At 38.4% G+C, this 20,437-nt stretch overlaps 1 protein-coding gene across 4 annotated transcripts in view; it reads left to right on the top strand.

Annotated features, from left to right (window-relative positions):
* The window catches only part of LOC133518101 (protein spire), a 265,504-nt gene that overhangs the window by 171,522 nt on the left and 73,545 nt on the right, over positions 1-20,437 (top strand). For 3 of the 4 annotated variants that reach the window (XM_061851684.1, XM_061851681.1, XM_061851680.1), the window contains exons 5-9: positions 8,402-8,602; positions 9,891-9,920; positions 10,326-10,498; positions 10,985-11,048; positions 12,208-12,322. In XM_061851684.1, coding sequence (XP_061707668.1) covers positions 8,402-8,602; positions 9,891-9,920; positions 10,326-10,498; positions 10,985-11,048; positions 12,208-12,322 — 583 coding nt within the window. The remainder of the gene's footprint in view (positions 1-8,401; positions 8,603-9,890; positions 9,921-10,325; positions 10,499-10,984; positions 11,049-12,207; positions 12,323-20,437) is intronic. The other variant, XM_061851682.1, reaches the window with a different exon arrangement.

Below are 20,437 nucleotides of genomic sequence, written 5' to 3'. Positions count from 1 at the left end.
ATATTCAGAACTCGTTGACACATTTTCCTAAACCCTATTTGTTCTCTTCCCTTTTCTCTAGAAGTAGCTATGTATTCGGCATTCCTTCATGTTCCCCGATACGAATGCCAAATGACGACAACTAAGCTTTACTATTTATACCATTCAAATTTACAGAGCCTTTTTTAAAGCCTATCATTACGGTTTCGCAGCCGTCGCCACTTGCATTCCAAATCGCACGGTCATGACAACATTCATGTGCTTGTATCATGCCCTAATGTACTCGTAATTGTAAGCTGCATGCCATACATTGTATCACAGAGCGGAGCCTTACAATCGTGTCACAGAATGGCGCTTGTCTTGTAGGGTTCGCGCGTGATCGGCTATTCATTCAGTCCATTCACGAGTGAACACGTGAATGTATCGATTGAATGATTACGATCTTAATTGGATTTTGTCAACAGGCTGACAGAAACACAAAGGTTGATTAAGAATAATTAAATTTAACGTGTCTGTTATTAGTCAGTTATAGTGCTTTGGATAAGTATAAATGCTTGAAAGACGACCTTCAAATCTTCAAGAAAAGAGCGTACTTCCATCTTAAAGGCCGGCAAAGCACAACAACCCCGCTGGTGTTGCCCATCAGATGATTCTTCTGCTCGTTTGCCTCCTATATCATAAAAAAAGACTGAAACATGTGTCTCGCTCTCGTGTTAGAATAATTTATAGAAGCCGACTCAGTTGGCAAAGGAACAAAATTCTAACCCTTTTATGACTTAGTTAATAATCTGGCTTTTCTAAGTAGATTAAAAGACCATAGGAGCTGGCTAGCTCCTTTGCAAAAACTAGTGCTTGTGTATAATAGCTTTGAATTTCATACCTACTAAAAGATGATGACGATGGCCAAATACTAGTACCGAAGTTACCTACAAAAACTCCATGAAATTAAAACTAGTAAAATCCCTGTCTAAATAGATCGAAAAATTTCGAGCGATTTTTCAAGTATAGGTAATAACTAAAAATAGTTCATAACCCGTTCAAAAAATGTCAATACAAACACATCATTAGAATTTGAATGTTCTTAAATCAATAAATTGTTACGTCAGTAAATTTCGGTACGGACATTAAATTTGTAACAACGCATTAAAAAGTTTATTTAAGAATTCTCATAAATTTGGGTGAGATAGATACGTAATGTGGGAATATCAGCCGCTCTCCATTTTATACGACTTTCACTTACGAGATGATCCTTATCCGAATATGTAAGAATAAGATGAGCCAAGGCGAGTACACACGCAGCGTTAATAAGTACATGTTCGACGACACGTACCAATTTAAATATTTATTGGTCTAATCAATAACTTCGCAGTCACGATTACGTATTTTGTGGTTTTCTTAGTCCAATAACTTACCTACCTACCTACTATCCACTATACTAGTCATACAGTAGCTCGGGGACGTTTACAGATAGCTACCCCATAAGATGCATGCAGTGGGTACATTATAACATTTTATGTTGCAAAAGGCACCTGCAATAGACGCTGTGACCAAGGATGACATGACAATGGTGACAGTGATTCCGAACCCTCAATGAAGCTTAGAAGAGATTGTTTTATTAACCCTCTAAACATAAATATTATAAAACAAAGAATAACCTAACCTAAACAAACTTTTTTGGATCAAATACTTAGAGCGTAGGTTTTCTCGTTCAGGAATAATTTATTACCTAAGGCTTGAGATACACTCGTAAGTTTTACTTACGTAAGTAAGGACAAAGCTATTTGTTAGAATGAGATAATGATATTCATCTCTCACTCTATAGTATAGCTGTGTCCCTACTTACGTAAGTAAAACTTACAAGTGTACCGGCCGCCTAACACATACAGATCAAATAACAGCAGTTCAAACTCCAGTGTGGGCCAAAAAATATACCTTCAGACGCCCCACCTCATTAGTAAATCAGTTTGATTCAGATCATGTGGGGTGTCGTCCCGCCCCGACAATGAGCGCGCTGCCTTACATTGCGTCACCGACGTGGGCGCAGGGCGATGGCGATGACATCTGCTTTCACTGCATGACTTGAGATCAGGTGCAAGAGCGAGGCGGCGCCCAGACAAAACAATCTTCAGACCCCCCACCTCATTAGTAAATCAGTTTAATTCAGATCATCATGTAGGGTGTCGGTTTCCCGCCCCGGCAATGAGCGCGCTGCCTTACATTGCGTCACCGATATGGGCGCTAGGAGATGGCGATGACATTTGCTTTCAGGCTTTCACTGCGTGATTTGAGATCAGGTGCAAGGGCGAGACGGCGCCCAGACAAAGTACTAATATCTTCAGACGCCCGAACTCATTAGTACATCAGTTTAATTCAGATCATCATGTGGGGTGTTGGGTTTCCGCCTCAACAATGAGCGCGCTACCTTATATTGCATCACCGATCTGAGCGCTGCCGCTGGGCGATGGCGATGACGTCTGCTTTCACTGCATGACTTGAGATCAGGTGTAGGGGCAAGACGGCGCCCAGACAAAACATTATGCGTTTGTTCAGTAAGATGGAGAACAGGGTTGAATTGAAACTGTACTTCGATCCTGTATTGCCATTCCCGATTTTTGATTTGTTCCCAATATGAAAGTTGTAAAGTAATATGGCCTACGCATTCACCTTATAGACTACGAGTGTGTTAAGGGTTGAGGGAGAAAGTATTTTCGACAGTAGCTGAAATGCTTTGTGAACTTAGAAAAAATATCAATAAAGCTTTACATAGTAAATAATGTAAAGTGTAAATAATTATCACAAAACATGCGGATATAATTTTTTTTTTGACTTGAAGCCACAAACTGTAACTACTACTGTAAGTTCGTTATCAAAATAGCAAAGGCGTTCATAAGTGTCCTTGATGCGATGTACCTAATCATGTCGATTTGACCCACTTACATGACGTGTTCGATTGTTTTCAAGTTAAGCACGCGCGAATTCCGATGACAATCCCTACAGTTATGAATGGCCTGTTGTTACATGATTGTAGTACCTCACACCTTTGTACATACTTGGACTGACCGCAGTACGAGTACTGACTCGTATCAGCAAACGTTTTTTTTGTCAGGATAATATTGACTTACTCGTATTTGAGAGAGGTAGGTAGAGGAACTTTTCTTAATTCTTGTGAACCATTTGCACTTTCCTGTAAAAGTACCGTTAAGACTTACAAACTGAAAAAACTAAGTTTACTTAAACCTATGTAAATGATTTAACACATTTTTAACTACGTTTATCTGTTTGTGTGGGAAAGCTGCTGCGACTTCGAGCAAGCTTATGGCGTTTTGATGCCCTTGCTAAGTGAATCTCAAGCATAAGTGGACATAATGGGACGATACCGTCCGGTCGTTCTAAGTTAGTGAAGTATCATTATTATTACGACTGTTTTGATTTATTTCACAATTTGTTGTTTTAGGGCTTTGTTAAGTATGTCGGAATTAGAAGGAAAGTATAATTCAAGTAAACATTTACGATGATGTGAGTTCTTACTTGTGCCTTTATCTGTATTCGAAAGTTTTATTATGTTTCTAGAATGTGATGAAATCTTGAACTGTTTTTGTTGACGACTATTGCTTAACACTGATTTAAACTTTGACGATTTTTTACACATTACTAAATTATAGAACAGTACCCCTAGTGTAACTAAATTCGATTTCCAAACGTGACGTACGCGTTTGCGTTTAGTCTCATTTTGGATTTCGAAAGAGCGCGCCAAGCGGGACGTTTTGGAAACTCAAAATCCTATACAAAATGAGACTTAACTCAAACGCGTTCGTCACGTTATGATGTCGATCAAAGTTACACTAGGGGTACGGGACTTAATCGCGTTTATTATTAAGTTTTAAATTTATCTCCGACGTTTAAAAACTCGCGCGGCTAGAAGATGTTGATGTCATCTTTAACCAGTTTTCTACGAGATCACGGGGACAACGCCGTCCTCGAAACGTCGGAGGTGTTTTATTTCTGAGCCTAAGTTTGAATACTAAATATATAAGGAGACTTAAGCGGTGGCAAATGGATCAAAGCACGTAATAAAATTGAAAGCAAAATAGTAGTGGCAGCCAATGTTAAAAACATTCTCACATTCTCAAAGAAATTTTCCGGCACAATTTCCTTCACCGTTTTCTTTACCGAAAGGCCTTTTACGAGGGACCGCGGGCGAAGTGGGTCACCAGGGCGTCTCATCAATAATATAGCAGTTTTAGTTTTTCTCCTTCTCGACAGAAACATGAAATGTGTTTGCGCGTAGCACGCACTAACCATTCATCATAGCTACGGTACAAATAAGAAACTGTACTAAATTAATATGCAAAGACTATTCCTGCTGCGCTTAATGAAATAGGTGTATCATTCTGGGAATGTCTGTCGGTTGAGTCTTTTCACTTACGGAGGCAACAATTTCACGCAGTGAAATATAAATTACAATTAAGCCTAGTTACGGGCCCCGTCCCAGTAAATTACATATTGATTTGCGACATCTCGCTCTGTAAGATTTTATTCGACCACAAACGCGTCGGCCACGCTCGCTGATAAAATATCTCCTTAACTTTGGTTCAAATAATTCAAAAGCGAGCAAGCCATAAGTCACTGTTTATTCTAGATTTATAGATAGCGGGCAGAGGCACGGTAATGACCAGTTGTGGGTGTCGATTGTCGGCGCTTGTCGGTTCACATCTGACTTGCGAAAGTGATCGTGTTGCCCCCGTCTCCCCATTGCCTTGACACGCTGAATCATAAATGCTTTGTTGTTATTTGGTTAGCGTCAATTAGGGCTGGAGCGCCTTTGTGAACATTGAACACAATTGTTGAGCAACAGCTAATTAATTTTGAAGGAATAATTTCCGTTTATTAACTGCCATTTGAACTTTGATCTGTGAACTACACAATCTTATTACGAACCTTGTTTCTTTTGCTGTAAACTCTCCTCGCCTATTCGTGTGACTGAGTAAACTAAAATGTCAGGAAAAGCGCTAGAATGGAAACGACACTTTGTTAAAACGAAGGAACGCGAGAATGGGAACCTTAAAAGGAAATCTATTAGCCTATTCACCACTTCTAAATAATTGTTTAATAAAATAATATAGTTACGAAAGCAATAATTAACAGAAATCGAATGTTCAAACCGTGACCAATTTACTTAACGTTTCGCGTTAACCATTCCATTTACGGTGCGCTGTGACAATTACATGCATCACATTCCAAAACGGGCATTATGAATTTTCAGTTCATGTTCTTAAATGTCATAATACTTATTGTGAAATGGCGATAGTATGCCTTAGCACAAAATGTGTTGCGTCGATAATTGATTACAGCGACTTGGAAGTTGGATGTTTGGCGGTTGACAGTTTGGTTGCAGCACCTTGCAGAAGCGTGGATTAGTTGAGCAGTTGTGACAGGCAACCACTGTTCAGGTCAGGAGAGATCAAGGTGTCTGGCTAAGACACCATTGATAGAAAACGCCGATCGAAACTTAAATAATGAATGTGTGAAAATAGTCTCGTGACTTTTCGTAGCATCCGTCATCCAGAAAACTACTTTTTCTTTCTGTGTGGCGTCGATGTAGGATTTTCATCTTGGCTGGAAAGAAAGTATCGGTATATATGAACACTTTTTGTATGGGCCGTTTTAGATTTCACTGTCAACGTATACGGTAGTGATGAGCTAACCTGTTGGTTAAGGCTAATTTGGCAGCAATAGTCGAGTATGAAAGTTCTCATAAAGAAAAGTGGTGAGTGGTACTTAGAACCATGTTATTTTACGGTATTTGGAGAGGGTAACATATCATTATTCATATAATCACACCTATTTCCCGGAGGGGTAGGATTTCCACTTGCTACGATCCTGAAATCCTGACATACTTCTTTCGCTTCCTTCACTTACATAACATTCCTCTTGATCTGGCCGTTCTTCAGGATTTCCCCGATTTGATCAGAGAAAGTCCGCCGAGGTCTACCCCTTCCAGCTCTCTTCTACTTCTCCCTTATACACTCTCCTTGTTAACCTTCTTTCACTCATTATTTGACGCGTCCAAACCATCTCATCTTTCTCAATTTCTGTCACTACATCTTCGTTTTCAGTCCACTCTTAACCCTTTTATCACACTGTTCCTAATTCTATCTTGTAATCTCACACCACACACATTTCTCAACGCTCTCATGCCCAGTGCATTCACTTGGCTCTGATGCCTCTTCTGCCATACCCAACTTTCGCTACCATATATAAGTGTAGGCACCAACACCCCTCTATGCGCCACTCCACTCAATAATAGAAAGAAATGTGATCTGTTTTTAATATAACAACAGGAATATATTTTTATGAAATATTTTATTGGTCGAGATTCTATGTCGAGGCTCTGAAAAATCCCATTTACAACCTCAGTTGGGCAATAACATCATGATAAAAATATAAGTAACATAATACTTTATTTTATTCCTCTAATAGAAAGTACGTAGCGAACTCCCGCGGTCATATCATATAAAATACGGGATACCCGGAGAAATCTTTGCGTACCATTTTCCCAAGGTTAACAGAATTACTTTTATTATCTTCCTCTTCGTTTCTATTAATTTTTCTTATTCCAACAAGTTTATCTTTGTAATTACATCTCTTCTGGTAACAGCAATAGACATGTTTGTTTTGTTGGCAACAAAATAATATGTTTTATTGCAATCTGAGCCGAATATCGCTTACGTCACAGTGATCTGTTATCCCAACTGACAAGCTGACATGCGGTTTGGAAAATTCGCGAAGGAAAACACCGCGCGTCATCGGTTTTATGATAATTATAAAATCGTTATTCTTTTGTTTCAATATATGATTTCAATCTGATTTCAAGTTGGAAAAAGAAAAATATGACATCGTTTATTTATATCGTGATGGCACCTATTGAGTTCATTTATACCGGAAACCAAAATTTCAAAACTTGCATGTTGCACCACTAGTCCTTTTGCAGCTTCGGTTACACGTCCCAAGTTTGTGTCACACCACACTTTGACATTTCCTCATTTTGGTAATGCCGCAGAGCAAATCCGGCCAAACGAGATACTGGACTAATAACTTAAATAACTACCGATTTCTTTACCTGTACCTTCTTAGTGTTACGACATACATTATAACATACTTGCTTCGTAACCCATATCGTTTCTTAAAATCTAATTACGAACGGCCTCGAAACTCTCTTTAATTCGCTCTATAATTTATTCAAGCACTGTTTATTGTTATTTTACGATACGTTTAGCAATTGCCGCGCAATTTGATCGTAATGAACAAAATGCGTGGTGGAATGATATGCAGTGGGCAATATGGTAATCAGACATGCAAGTGTATTGACACTCTTATATCCCTTTGATGTTCCTTTTGTAATTTCGACTGTAATACAAAGCAGTAAAGTTTGGATTGAAAGGAAAATATACGATGGTGTGCGAGTTTGTTAAAGTTGTTAGAAATGGCAAGTCGGGCGGCTAATGAAAATTGAAAGGATAAGTTATCTGGAGCGGTTCTGTATTAAGCGTAATGCAATCTGTGTCTTTTATTAGTTTGTGCATTGATGAGGATTGGAATGCGTATCGAAAGACTTGGAGATAATGATTTTCGATCAACATGGGATTTGCTATGGCTTTTATCTTAATTTCAATATAAGTTAATTTGTATGCGAATGATCTTGCTGTATCCGCTACTAACTCATTATACACTGCGTCGAGATTCTGACATAATGATTTATAATAATCCACTTCACACTCGACGCTCCCTCCAATCGGACGTCAATAACTTGGACACTGATAATCTAGCCATAATTGTTGAAGGATTGTCAAAACTTGCTTTAGATTGTGGTGTCTGCTTATATGCTGCTGTTACTGTTTACAGCTTGTATATATGGCCAGCGATGAAAGCTTACTTTATTCCGCAGGCTTATCGAGAGAGGCTTACCATCAGGCGGACCGTATACATGTTTGCCACCGACGTAGTATTAAAAAAAAATCGATTCGAAGTTGATCTCGGTGTCCGATAGGTACCTTCGAGTTGGCGTCGGCGGCCAATTGCTTTTCCTTCTAATTTTCTATGTGCAACGCGCGTAGATCTTTCACTTCCAATGTTAGTTTAGTTTGGTGAATTTATTTCTTCAGCATAACCTTGAACGATTAATACCCGTATGGCACTGCGACCATGTACCGCGTTCAAGAGCAAGACTCTCAACATATAACAATACTCATTCATTCATTTCTTCATTGGTCCACTACCTATCAATATACTTGTTTGTGTATTTGTCATTGTAAAATTTTAAGAATCCGTCAGTTTACTGTCTGAACCTCGCGATACATGACTATTGTGACAAATACACGGGAAAAATAATATCCTAATAAACCACTATTATTCTTGTCTTCAGCGCTGCGTATGGCACTGCGGCGGCGGGCACCGCCCGCGCGACACCGCCGCCGCGCACTACCGCGCCGTGTGCCGTGCGCTGGTCGCCGAGGCGCTGGAGCTAGCGTCCTTCCTTGCGAGAGTGCGGGTCGGCGGCGCCAGGGACCTCGGTGCTGCCGAGGAATCTGTCACTCATTTGGATACGCTGCAGTTCTCTGATTGGGTGAGTTGAGAGAAGAAGCCCTTTATAAAGTTGCCTATAACAAGCAGTTCTCCTCTAGAATCCAGAAAGTTGAGAAGCTATACGCAAGGAAAAAATTATGCGTTAATTAAAACAACTGTACCTGTAAAACTTGAATTCTAGTGAAAAAGTCTCGTATAGATTCTGGCTCGAACAGGGAATATGTTTAGGCATTGAGCAAGAGTAAAGTAATAAACATCCGCAGCTTCAAAAACATACTTTTATTTTGGTGCTTTTAGACACAAATGTAGACTTCAATAATTTGGGCCGTTTAAAATTGAAATGCAAAAGTATTGTTTATTTACTATCGGGCATCTGCAAAAATGCTTTAATAAGAAACGGAAATGTGTTTTAGAAAAAGTTTTACTTAAAAGTATGATAAAACCTATTTCTCTGTATAAATATAAATTTAAAGTGATGGCATCACGTTACGCACGCTAAATGAGAAAACCTAATGAAGGGAATACCAGAAGTCAACCGGCATGCGCTGCGAGCCGCCTAGGTGTCCCATGCAATATTAATGGCTTTCCTGGAAGTTTCACGTGCCATGCCATTGATTATTTATTTCCTTCATTGACTGCAAAGCAAAATAAATTGTAACCGTGCTCTACCCGTATAGTAAAATGCATGGATTCAGTCATGGAGTTTTATTGCAAACATAGGAAAACGATAAGTAGGTATTATCGGTATATCAATAATTTTGACTGCCAAGTAATCTCGGGAATCGGGATCTGTTAGTGAATCCCTGTCGTCGGTTAGTGAATTAAGTAAGGTGTGTGAAGCGTTTAAAAACTGGGGGCCCAGCCAAGATGACAATCGTTTGCGCTACGACAACGAATCGCTTTCTGTCTCTCTATCACTCTTCCATATTAGTGCGATAGAGAGACAGATAGCGTTTCGTTTTGTAGCGCAAACGATGGTCATCTTTGCTGGGCCCCCAGTTATTAAAACGCTTCACACACCTTACTTAATTCACTATCTGACGGCAGGGACGCAATACGTAGAAGTCTCAACGAATAGCTGCGTGTGTAAAGTGTTTTAGAGATGTTTTTCCTAACGATAAATAAGTAGAAACAAGATGGTAAAACCGATTCAAGTCCATAATATCCCAGATATATTAAAGAGATTATGTAGAATAAATAATTGCATACTTCCTTCTTTTATTTATGTAGGTCGAAATAATGTGAAAGTAATGAGAATAATAACAGAGCGTTTTTTTATTTATTGTATGATCTGTAAAACGTCTAACATATCAACTTTCCGATTGTAGTCAAACCGAAGGATTTGGAGAGCCCTTCAAGTATGTAGACCATAATGACAAAACTCATGCGATGTTCAATACTTATTGTTTAAATTTATAGCTTTGATCCCCCTCACCTAGCTGTTATTATAAATTATATTGAATTATACGGACCGAAAAATAATGCATGATATGAGATTTCACTTTTCTTCATAGGCAAAGCTGTTCGTCAGACAATTCTAATTCCTAATAAATACGGAAATACTATGATCGGAATATATCTACTTATACCAAAAATGATATATAATATGCACTAGGAGCTTTTTAAAGTGGCTTGAGTCACTTTTTGACGACCAGCTTTTATTTAGTTTCATATTGTTTTTTTTTCCTCTGAATTTGTGTTTCTGCCGCTTTACTCTTAGCAAAGCGTCGTATCAAAAACTGATTGCTATTTTTATTTTCCAGGCGCGATTTTGGGTGCAAGTTATCGGAGAGTTGAGAATGGGTGTTAAGTTAAAGAAAGTCAGTTACTCGCGGACCCCCATTGAGTACGAGTTGACCCCGTACGAAATCCTCATGGACGACATCAGATCCAGGAGATATACTTTAAGGAAGGTTGACGGCGCGATACCACCGAGGTAAGTTTAACTCTTTAATCTTTTTTTTCTGATACTCAACCATGTTGGGTTGGACTTGGGCATGTATGTTGCTTTCGCATGTTTGCGTTAAGAAGTGCGTGTTTCACAAAATATTCTATAGGTAATCAAGGCTGACAAACATACTTAGTCAAATATGAATACTTATAAGATTATTGAGCATGCCTTAAGCTTTTTTATAATCTGTACTTTAGTATTCAGTACCCCTAGTGTAAATATTTTCGACAGCGAAACGTAACGTACGCGTTTGCGTTAAGTGTCATTTTGTATGAAATTTTTGACTTTCCAAAACGTCCCGCTTAGCGCGCTGTTCAAAAACCCATACAAAATGAGACTTAACGCAAACGCGTACGTCACGTTTCGCTATCGACTAAAATTACACTAGGGGTACAGTTCTAATCTTCTATGGACTATATACTAACTTAACTACAGTTATATTTAATTATAAATGTATCTTTTCTTTTACAGTGTAAAGAAAGACGCACACGCAATGATTCTCGAATTTATTAGAAGTAGGCCTCCATTAAGAAAGGTAAGATATTCATATATTGAGTATGCTTATATTTTTCCCAAAAATATCACCTTATCCTTATGCAAATACCGTCGCAAGCTTACCTTCATGATATTTTACAACGCTATCGACCAACGCTACGAAGTCTTATTAGAATAAATAATTCAGTGATCTAACTATTATGTACTTCTCGCTTATTGTAAATACTCGTCAGTGCTCCAGACCTAATCATTATAGATATGCTTGTAAAGATAGGTCTAGATCATTATAAATATGCTAATAGGCGTAGGAGAATGTCTACTCATCAGCTTCCTACACAAAAAATACACTACTATTTATACGCATTGAACTCGTGTACAGTCGCCATCAGATATATTAAAGCGGTCAAGGTGCTCAAAAATATATGAACAAGTACTTTAACGCCTTGACATTGGAGGCGTGTTCAGATATTTATGAACGCATTGGCCGCTCGGATGTATGTGATGGTGACTGTACCATAGTTGTGCTGGACAATAGTTGGGAGGTTTTACGAAATTTAATATCATGAATTGGCGATGGCACTAGTTTTCACGAACGGAACTATTTAACACAAAGAAAATAGTATTATCGGCATAGGTTCGGTTTCCTCACGATGTTTTCCTACACATATAAACAGTAAAATATGAGACTGGGCGAGTTACGTCTTCAACATGCATCCGGATAGGTGGGCTAGCATAGCCACCAAGTGAATGTCGGAAGTTAAGCGCGGACGTGGCAGGTCCAGACGGAGATGGCGGGACGACCTAGACACCTTCATCAGTAACTGGCCGGAAATAGCACAGCAACAGGAGCTGTGGAGAACACGGGGAGAGACCTTCGCCCAACAGTAGGACACTATAACTGCTTAGGCAAAAAAAAAATTATCATTAAATATCGGTTCTTAAACGCGACCTCTGAATTCATTATGCGAATTTGATACACGAAAAATGCCTTACCAACTCATGTAATATTCCAGAAAACTGTCAGGCACGTGATGCTATTTTTTTTAACACTTCTGATTAAGCTAAGCAGTCGATATTTGCCGGCATAATAGAATACAGATTTCTGCAGGTTATGTAGTAGCTGTCATATGCCTCACATCCCCGACAAAGTAGACCTTTTGGTGGAATGTTCCTCATGTTTATAATTTCCACGTGTACAGGCATCAGAACGCAAACTACCGCCAGCACGGCGAGAAGCGACTCCTCGCGAGAAGTTGCTGGCGTCCATCCAGGTCGGCAGACAGCTCAGGCCCACGCCCTACTCCAGGAGATTATGTGAGTACCTACATAATAAGTTAATTCGAGATTAATAGTTATAGATTTAAGGCTGAGTAGTAAGCTAGGATGTAACTAAGCTGCCAACCTTGTAGACATTCTGCCGAGGCTATAGGTATCGGCATAGCTATATAAAGTACTAATTGTAAATACTTAACCTTATGAGTCCCCGGCAAGCTCAGTCAAATTTCACCTTCCCATACAAACGGATTTTCGTTCTCATTTTAAAACTACGTGCTGGATTGTAATGAAACTTTGCACATATAATGAAATGAGGTATACCTAGTCCTATAATTAGTTTATATAGCTCCACTTTATATAACAAACAAAATAGAGCAAAAGCAAGGTTTGTTTGAAAAACTTAATTTCGCTGTATTTTTTTAACTATGGTATCTGAAGCTAGGAAGCTACCTACATAAACTAATTACAGGACTAGATACTCGTATGCCTTATCCTATTGTAAGTACAAAGTTTCAGAGCAATCTAGCTAGTCGTTTTAAAATGAGAGCGTAACTATGTTTGTATGGAGAACCGAGCTTGCTGGGGACACTTAAAGAAACTTTTTGACAACTCTTATGCTGCGTTTCTACCAGAGATGTGCGAGGGATGTTTTTGTTAACAATCAATATAAATTGACCAGTAGAGCTGTGCTGACTAAATTAAGTAATTCTATTGGTTCTTAACAAACATACCTCGCTACGCATTCTCGCACATCTCTGGTGGGAATGCACCCTTACTGTTGGATGTTGAACTTGCTATAGGTACGTACGAAAAAAATCGGCCAAGTGCGTGTCGGACTGGCACAGGAAGGGTTCCGTACCATTATCTATAAAAACGGTCACCCATCCAAGTACTGACCCCGCCCGACGTTGCTTGACTTCGATGATTGGATGAGAACCTCGAGATTGGAAAGAATTTTTTTTTTTTTTAGTATTTGTTGTTATAGCGGCAACAGAAATACATAATCTGTAGAAATTTCAACTGGCTAACTATCACAGTTTATGAGATACAGCCTGGTGACAGACGGACGGACAGACGGACAGCGGAGTCTCAGTAATAGAGTCCCGTTTGACCCTTTTGGTACGGAACCCTAAAAACACATTTATTTCCAAATACTACTATGCGACATTCTTATTGCCTTTAAAAATATTTCCTTTACGGCTGTAATAAACCCTATCTCTACTCAAAATACGACGTAGGTAACCCTAAGCTTTATCAAATATTTTTAAGGCAGGTACTCGTGTTTTTATAACCCTCAGCACGCCTACGCCGAATACGAAATAACGAGCACGTTTTAACATTACCGACATGAAACAAAAATATTAGCATGTTTTTATTTTCTTCTAACAACTCCCAAATCCTTTGGGCCTATGTTGATATAATCTTAGAAGGATAAACGAAAGTTACGTTCACCTTCAAAGTTCTACGAACACTACGTGTCTAGTTTATGATCAGAGGTTAAAACACATTGATCTTTGTGCCGTTTTCAAGCAAAATGTAACCAATTTCTTATCAGTGGTCAATAGGGTCTAACGGCCGTAAGGATGTTATTAAAATTCGCACGTATCGACAATCCATACCATGGCTAGGTACAGTGAGCTGCGAAATTGCATGGAGAAATTATGAATTAATTCATTAATATAGTCGCCATGAACTTTTACGGCTGAGGGTACATTTTTGAGGGGACTGAAAACGTCAGTTATTTCTAAACTACGGACTACTATAGACGAAAGGGGACGACCGAAAAACGAAATGATGGGAAATATTTTTACACAACGTGTATATTTTATTAGAAAAGGGTTAAGAAGTATTAAATCACAGTTATGCTATATAATGTTTATTAGGTGATTTTAAATAATTGTATGGAATTTGTTTTCCGCTCTTAAGTCTTAACTCTAATAAGAATGAAAAACGGATCGGACTCGCACACGAAGGGTTCCATACCATTATTTATAAAAACGGCAAAAAAAATATGTTTGGTGTATGGGAGCCCCCCTTAAATATTTATTTTATTCTGTTTTTAGTATTAGTTGTTATAGATGCAACAGAAATACATCATCTGTGCAAATTTCAACTGTCTAGCTATCACGGCTCATGAGATACAGCCTGGTGACAGACGGACGGACGGACGGACGGACAGCGAAGTCTCAGTAATAGGGTCCCGTTTGACCCTTTGGGTGCGGAATCCTAAAAAAAAGCATAGCTATGGTTAATATATGAAAGTAATATAATATGTACGTCATAATGTCCAGAGATGAAAATGGATACTACGTTTGTATCGAGAAGGGGACTATTTAGACTAGGATTTCCCAAACTTTCCTCTATCCTTTCCATATTGTTTGTTTTCATTCCAGACCATCGCTCCAGAACCAGCTTAATAACCTAGCCATCCAATCCTGTCCTTACAACCCCGAGAATTATTTGGCTAAGAAAATAAGGAACCTTATTTGGATTGGATAAATTTCAAGAATTTTGCGCTTGTTTTTTAAAAATATGTGAGTTTAATAAATTATTTTGTGCTCATATTGCAACACGTATTTGTCTTTATATATTTTATAGCATTTAATAACACTCGGAGTTTGCGTAACAGAGACAAGAGAACGAAAGCTACAGTTGCTACACCGAGCGGAAAAGCGCCTGCTGCATAAATAATAGCAAAGTTGTAGAGAGAAACATTACGTGTGCAGTAGGCGTATGCTGGAGCTGTGGCCGCATGACAATACTGTCGGTGTTGTCTGTTGTCTCACTTTGAACATTATTAGTTGCAGCATAAAGCAATGTTTTACATATGCTAGAATTGAACTTTGACTTTTAAAATATCCTGTGTAAAACTATTTTTAGTGGGTGAGAGGTCAAACCGATATAAACGGATATTATTTTAAACATACTCGTAATCCGAGGATTTCTGAGCACGTAGTTCAAGATTTAACTGAATAGGCATATGGCTCCACTGTAACGACAACGAAATTTTTACATAGAAATTCTGATAACGTCTATGAACGTGAATGGACTTATCTACAGATTGCCTTCGTATTATAGAATTTCGTACAAAAACTACAACATGCACGTTAGTTATCAGATATAAGATAGCCTGGATATTACAGCACAGTAGACACAATAGATAATTTATCTAAAATGAATATTTAAAAAAAACACACACCAATAGCGTGCGAACAAAACTTTAAGTAGTACTTAATCAAATTGGATCAGCGGTTCTCAAATGTTTTGTTTTTACGAATTGTGCACAGAAATAAATTATATATACAGTTTACGTTTTTGCAAAGTCAGTTCATTTGTTTGTAATAGATACAATATTGTACATTAAATTAATATTAGGTACCCACTTTCAAACCTTACACAGTCCTATCGCGAACTTAAAACGTAGGTTCAAATACGATGCTCGTACATAAGGTATTCGTTCGCCGTTCATAAGTAGCCAAGCCAGCGCAATACCTACTTTAAAAGATACTTAAGTATAATAAGATATCGAAAAGCAGCATCACACAAGTCCCATGAAATACATGACAGCATTGTGTGCGCTGACGAAACTAGATCGCGTCTGATATCACTGCGCTGGCGCAATCTGCTATCTATTCATGATCTATTCACAAGACAGTGTAACTCGTCTGGTGCCTAGATTTGTAATAGTTATGCGTGATTGGAGTTTTTAGTAAATTTGTTAGGGAAATTCAATAGGTAGATTCTCGTACATACGATGAAACAACCTAAAAAAAACACACCTTTATTTTGCCTCGGGGTTGAAAAATGCCGAAATGACAGTGCCCTAATAACAACGTATTGAAAATTGAAATTTACGTAATACGCAAGAACATCTTGTAAATTCTTGTCATGAGTAAAATTTTTGAAGATCTAAAATAATGTAATGGTAATTGAAATTAATTTAAATAAATATTATAGATTGTTACTTTATTAAATAATATATATTTTCGATTTTTAACAGTTTACGTAACAAGTATTTATTTTTCTACGCGTCAATAGGTTAGCTATCAAAATTTATAGTGTTATAAAAAAACTACCTGTATATTAAATTACGTCATTTTTGTGTCAACGGTATGAAATGTACGGCCCGGAGTATAGGACATTCTTACACAGATTGACTTTAAGTCCCACAGTAAGCTCAAAAAGGCCTGTGTTATGGGTACTCAGACAACATATACTTAAATACATAGAAAACACCCATGACTCAGGAACGAATATTTCTGCTCATCACACAAATAAATGCCCTTACCGGGATTCCAACTCAGGAACATCGGCTTCATAGGCGGGGTCACTACACTCACTACAGTCACTACCCACTAGGCCAGACCGGTCATCCATTTGATTATGTAAAGACCTTAAAATTCATTGCTTCATTATTTGCATTTGCACTAACTTACATTATAAAAATGCTACTTTATTCATCGAACGACCTGAATTGCAGATGCTCGCCGAAATCTCAGGTGCATATTAAGCACGAGTTGCACAAAAGTTGACAGTTTGGCAATTATTGGTCACTAAAGCCAATGGAAATTTAATGTTGGTTCTGCAAATTGATACCTAAAGAAGCGTGATATTCAGAGTTCGGGTTGAAATGTCACGGCTATCTAAATTCTTCTTAAGGTTAGTAATAAATAATAAAATAAAAATCATTTATTTCAGATTTGTTTAAAAATCCATAGAATGTTAGTTTTAAATTATATCATTATGTTAGTATTAGATTAGATTACATTAAATTAAATTAAATTAAATTACCTTATAAATTATTACAGATAAGTTACAAATTATTAAATTAAATTACAAAATTATTTAATGAAATATAAAATTATTTTACATTAAATTAAATTATTCTGTTTTATCTTATTTTCATAATTAACTAATTTTATCATTTTACCCTCCCCGTTACAATCTTTACCCAGTGGCCCAGAATGGGGCAGTCAAGGCGTCCAGCCACCATCTTCAGGATGACATTACCACTACCTCTCACTCGTCTCAGCAGAGAGGCAATCCTCTTGCGTCTGATGGCATAGAAGTCATCTGTGTGCGCCTCGGCAAACATGCCGGACGCACTGCAGTGGCGAGGCAGCTTGAACATCATCCTGAAGATGTTGTTAAATTGGACCCTTAACATGTTATACACGCGTTTTGTATGCTTCACCCATAGACTGCATGAGTAGAAAGATGTACAGTAAGCTTTAAAAAGAGTGAGTTTTACTTCCCTTGTACATCTTGCAAATCTACGGATGAGCATGTTGCCCCTCACTGCCAGGGCCCTTCTCTCTCTTTCAATATCCAGGTCATCATCTAGGTCCTCTGTTACTATATGACCTAGATATTTAAATTTCCTAACTACTTTCAGCACTACCCCACCCAGCCTGACCTCAGGTATATTTTGTGGATTATATTTACGCGCTTTAAAAAGCACCATCTCACTTTTACTCGAATTATACCTGAGCCCATGCTGAGCGGCGTAGCTTTCACATTTTTGTACCAGCTTCCTTATGGAGTTGATTGAGGGGCCGAGCAGCACCATGTCATCCGCATAACTTATGTTGTTGACACATACACCGTCTATATGGCATCCAACATGCATGCTGCTCAACTCCTCAATCAACCCATTAATATACAAGTTAAACAGGACAGGAGACGTGAGCCCGCCCTGTCTGACACCGCATTCCATTTTATACTGGTCAGACCACTCCCCAGCCCATCTTACCTGATTGATCTGGTTGGCATACCAGTATTTTAGAAGGGACACATACTCGGGTGCAACCATAGACTTTCTTAGCTTATCCCATAACAAATCATATACCACCAGATCAAACGCTTTAGATAGGTCTAGGAAGCAAGCAAAAACTGGTGTGTTCCTATCCTTATAGTACCTGACAGCCCGCTTAAGGCACAAAATTGCACTCTCCGTGGATAATCCTGCCCTGAACCCAAACTGGGCATCATGAATTCTTACGTGAGTACTAAGATGTTCGTCAAGCAGACTGTCAAGTACTTTTGCTATGACAGTAGCAAGCGAGATGGGTCTATAGTTTGCAAAATCTGCTATGTCACCTGTCCTGTTCTTAACCAACGGGACAACTACTGTTTTCATTAGCTGCTCAGGTAGGTAAGCATGACTTATACACAACGAGAAGAACATGGCCAATACATGAGGTAGACATTGTCCTGCATATTTAAGGTGCTCGATACTAAGGCCATCGTGCCCCGGAGATTTCCCCCTCTGCATGGTTCTAATAACTTTTTCAACTTGTTTTGCAGTAAATTGTATGGTACTATCTCCCACAGTGGCCTTAGTATCGCTCATTCTCTTATTGCCAGGTTGGTATAATGATGATACAGTAAACAATTCCCTGAATGCATTTGCGATACTCTTCCCGTCGCTTACACCCCCGACACTCACAGGGACCCCAGGCTTTACACTGAGTTTATTGGTATTTTTCCAGAAGCCCTTAAAGTCTTTAGCTGAATGGGAAGTGGCTAGAATATCACATTTAATTTGTTCCTGCTTCTCTTGACACCATTTTAGCTTTGACTTAAAGAGCTTCCGGCTTTCAACCATTTCAAGATGAACTCTGCCCTGTCGAGGCCTTCCAGCATAAATCCAGCACAGAAACTTCTCCCTAGCGTCCCTATGAGCATCCGAGACATACTTATTCCAACCTACTATATGTTTTTTCCTATGCCTGTTTTTACTTGACTTTCTGGCTCCCTCAGTTAACACATTAATTATAGTAGAATATATATTATCAAGCACTTTATAATGGTTACTGTTAGTACAAGTTCTACCAGCACAGTCCTTACATTCCATAGGAAATTTTAACTGTTTCAAACCATTATTACATAGATCATGGTATAAATCCACCTGAGCAGGCTGCCTTTCACCCCAGAACACACCTTCAAGAGGTGATTTCGCTGTAGTACATTTAATTTGGACCTTATTTAAGTCACACTCTACAATAAGTGGATAGTGGTCAGACCAATACACATCTTGTCTTACTGTGATATTTCTTACCGTTTGTCGGGCTGACTTTGTGACTATGCAATGGTCTAACCACCTATGACAACCGTGGGCCTCGCTAATATATGTATAAGTATTTGACATATATCCTAACATATCCACATCGACACAGCACCAGTCTTGTTCCAAACAGAACTGTTCCAATTCCCTATAAAACAGTTCTGCAGGGTGTGCATTGAAATCTCCCTATTGTATACTTATTCGATATAATACCTGTGATTATATCGAATAAGTATACAAAAACATGATATGTTCTAACTTTTAGGTTTTAAAACTGGGGGACGCGTTCTCCAAGGAGGGGACGACAGCAAGCCCCGAGGCTAGAGGCAGATTAACATATTTCGGGGCATAACTTAAATTATTTGTAACAACGCTCTTTCCCTTACAGATACCGTTGTTAAAAATGAATTAAGTTATACTCCGAAATATGTTAATACATCAGCAGGTGAAATTGGAAGAAGATTTCTTTTAATATACTTATCAAGCTGTAAGTCATTTAATAGGTGACATCTGCATCTATACTAACTGAAAAACTAAATCTCATGCGCTATGTAAAAGCAATTATTTTTTCTAATTTTTTGTAAGGTATGTCTCAACATTTAAACTCATAAGATGGTTTATCTTGTCTTTATCGAGCTATAAAAATTATCATAGGCCTTCTTTTTTAACCGCCTGGCAAGTAACCGATGTGAAACCAAACTAATTTAGGTCAGTAATCCAGACGAGATTCGACGCCAGGCTGTCTGGTTCCACAGATTATATAATAGTCGTCTCCAATGCGGTAACTCTATGTGACGTCACGGGCGCTAGTGTGACGGGTTATGTTATGATCAGGCGAGTGTTTGTATTTACATAAACATGATTACTCTGTGGAAATATGTGCTGACTTGATGTCAGCAAATGTATCGATATTAAGGAGGGTAAGTTACAGGATTTGTATTCCGTGATAAGGTTGAGAGATATATATTCGTTTATAATAGAATCAATCGTCAATATTTTAAGAATCGGTTGCGTAATATCAAAGTAAACAATGAATCTCACCACGCATAACAGCAGTAACAGCCATTGGATAATCAGTTTGAATTTAG

The sequence above is a fragment of the Cydia pomonella genome, chromosome 5 (genome assembly GCF_033807575.1).
Source record: "Cydia pomonella isolate Wapato2018A chromosome 5, ilCydPomo1, whole genome shotgun sequence".
Taxonomy (NCBI): Eukaryota; Metazoa; Arthropoda; class Insecta; order Lepidoptera; family Tortricidae; genus Cydia; species Cydia pomonella.
Note: the sequence above shows the minus strand (reverse complement) of the source record. Positions and strands in the feature narration are given on the sequence as shown.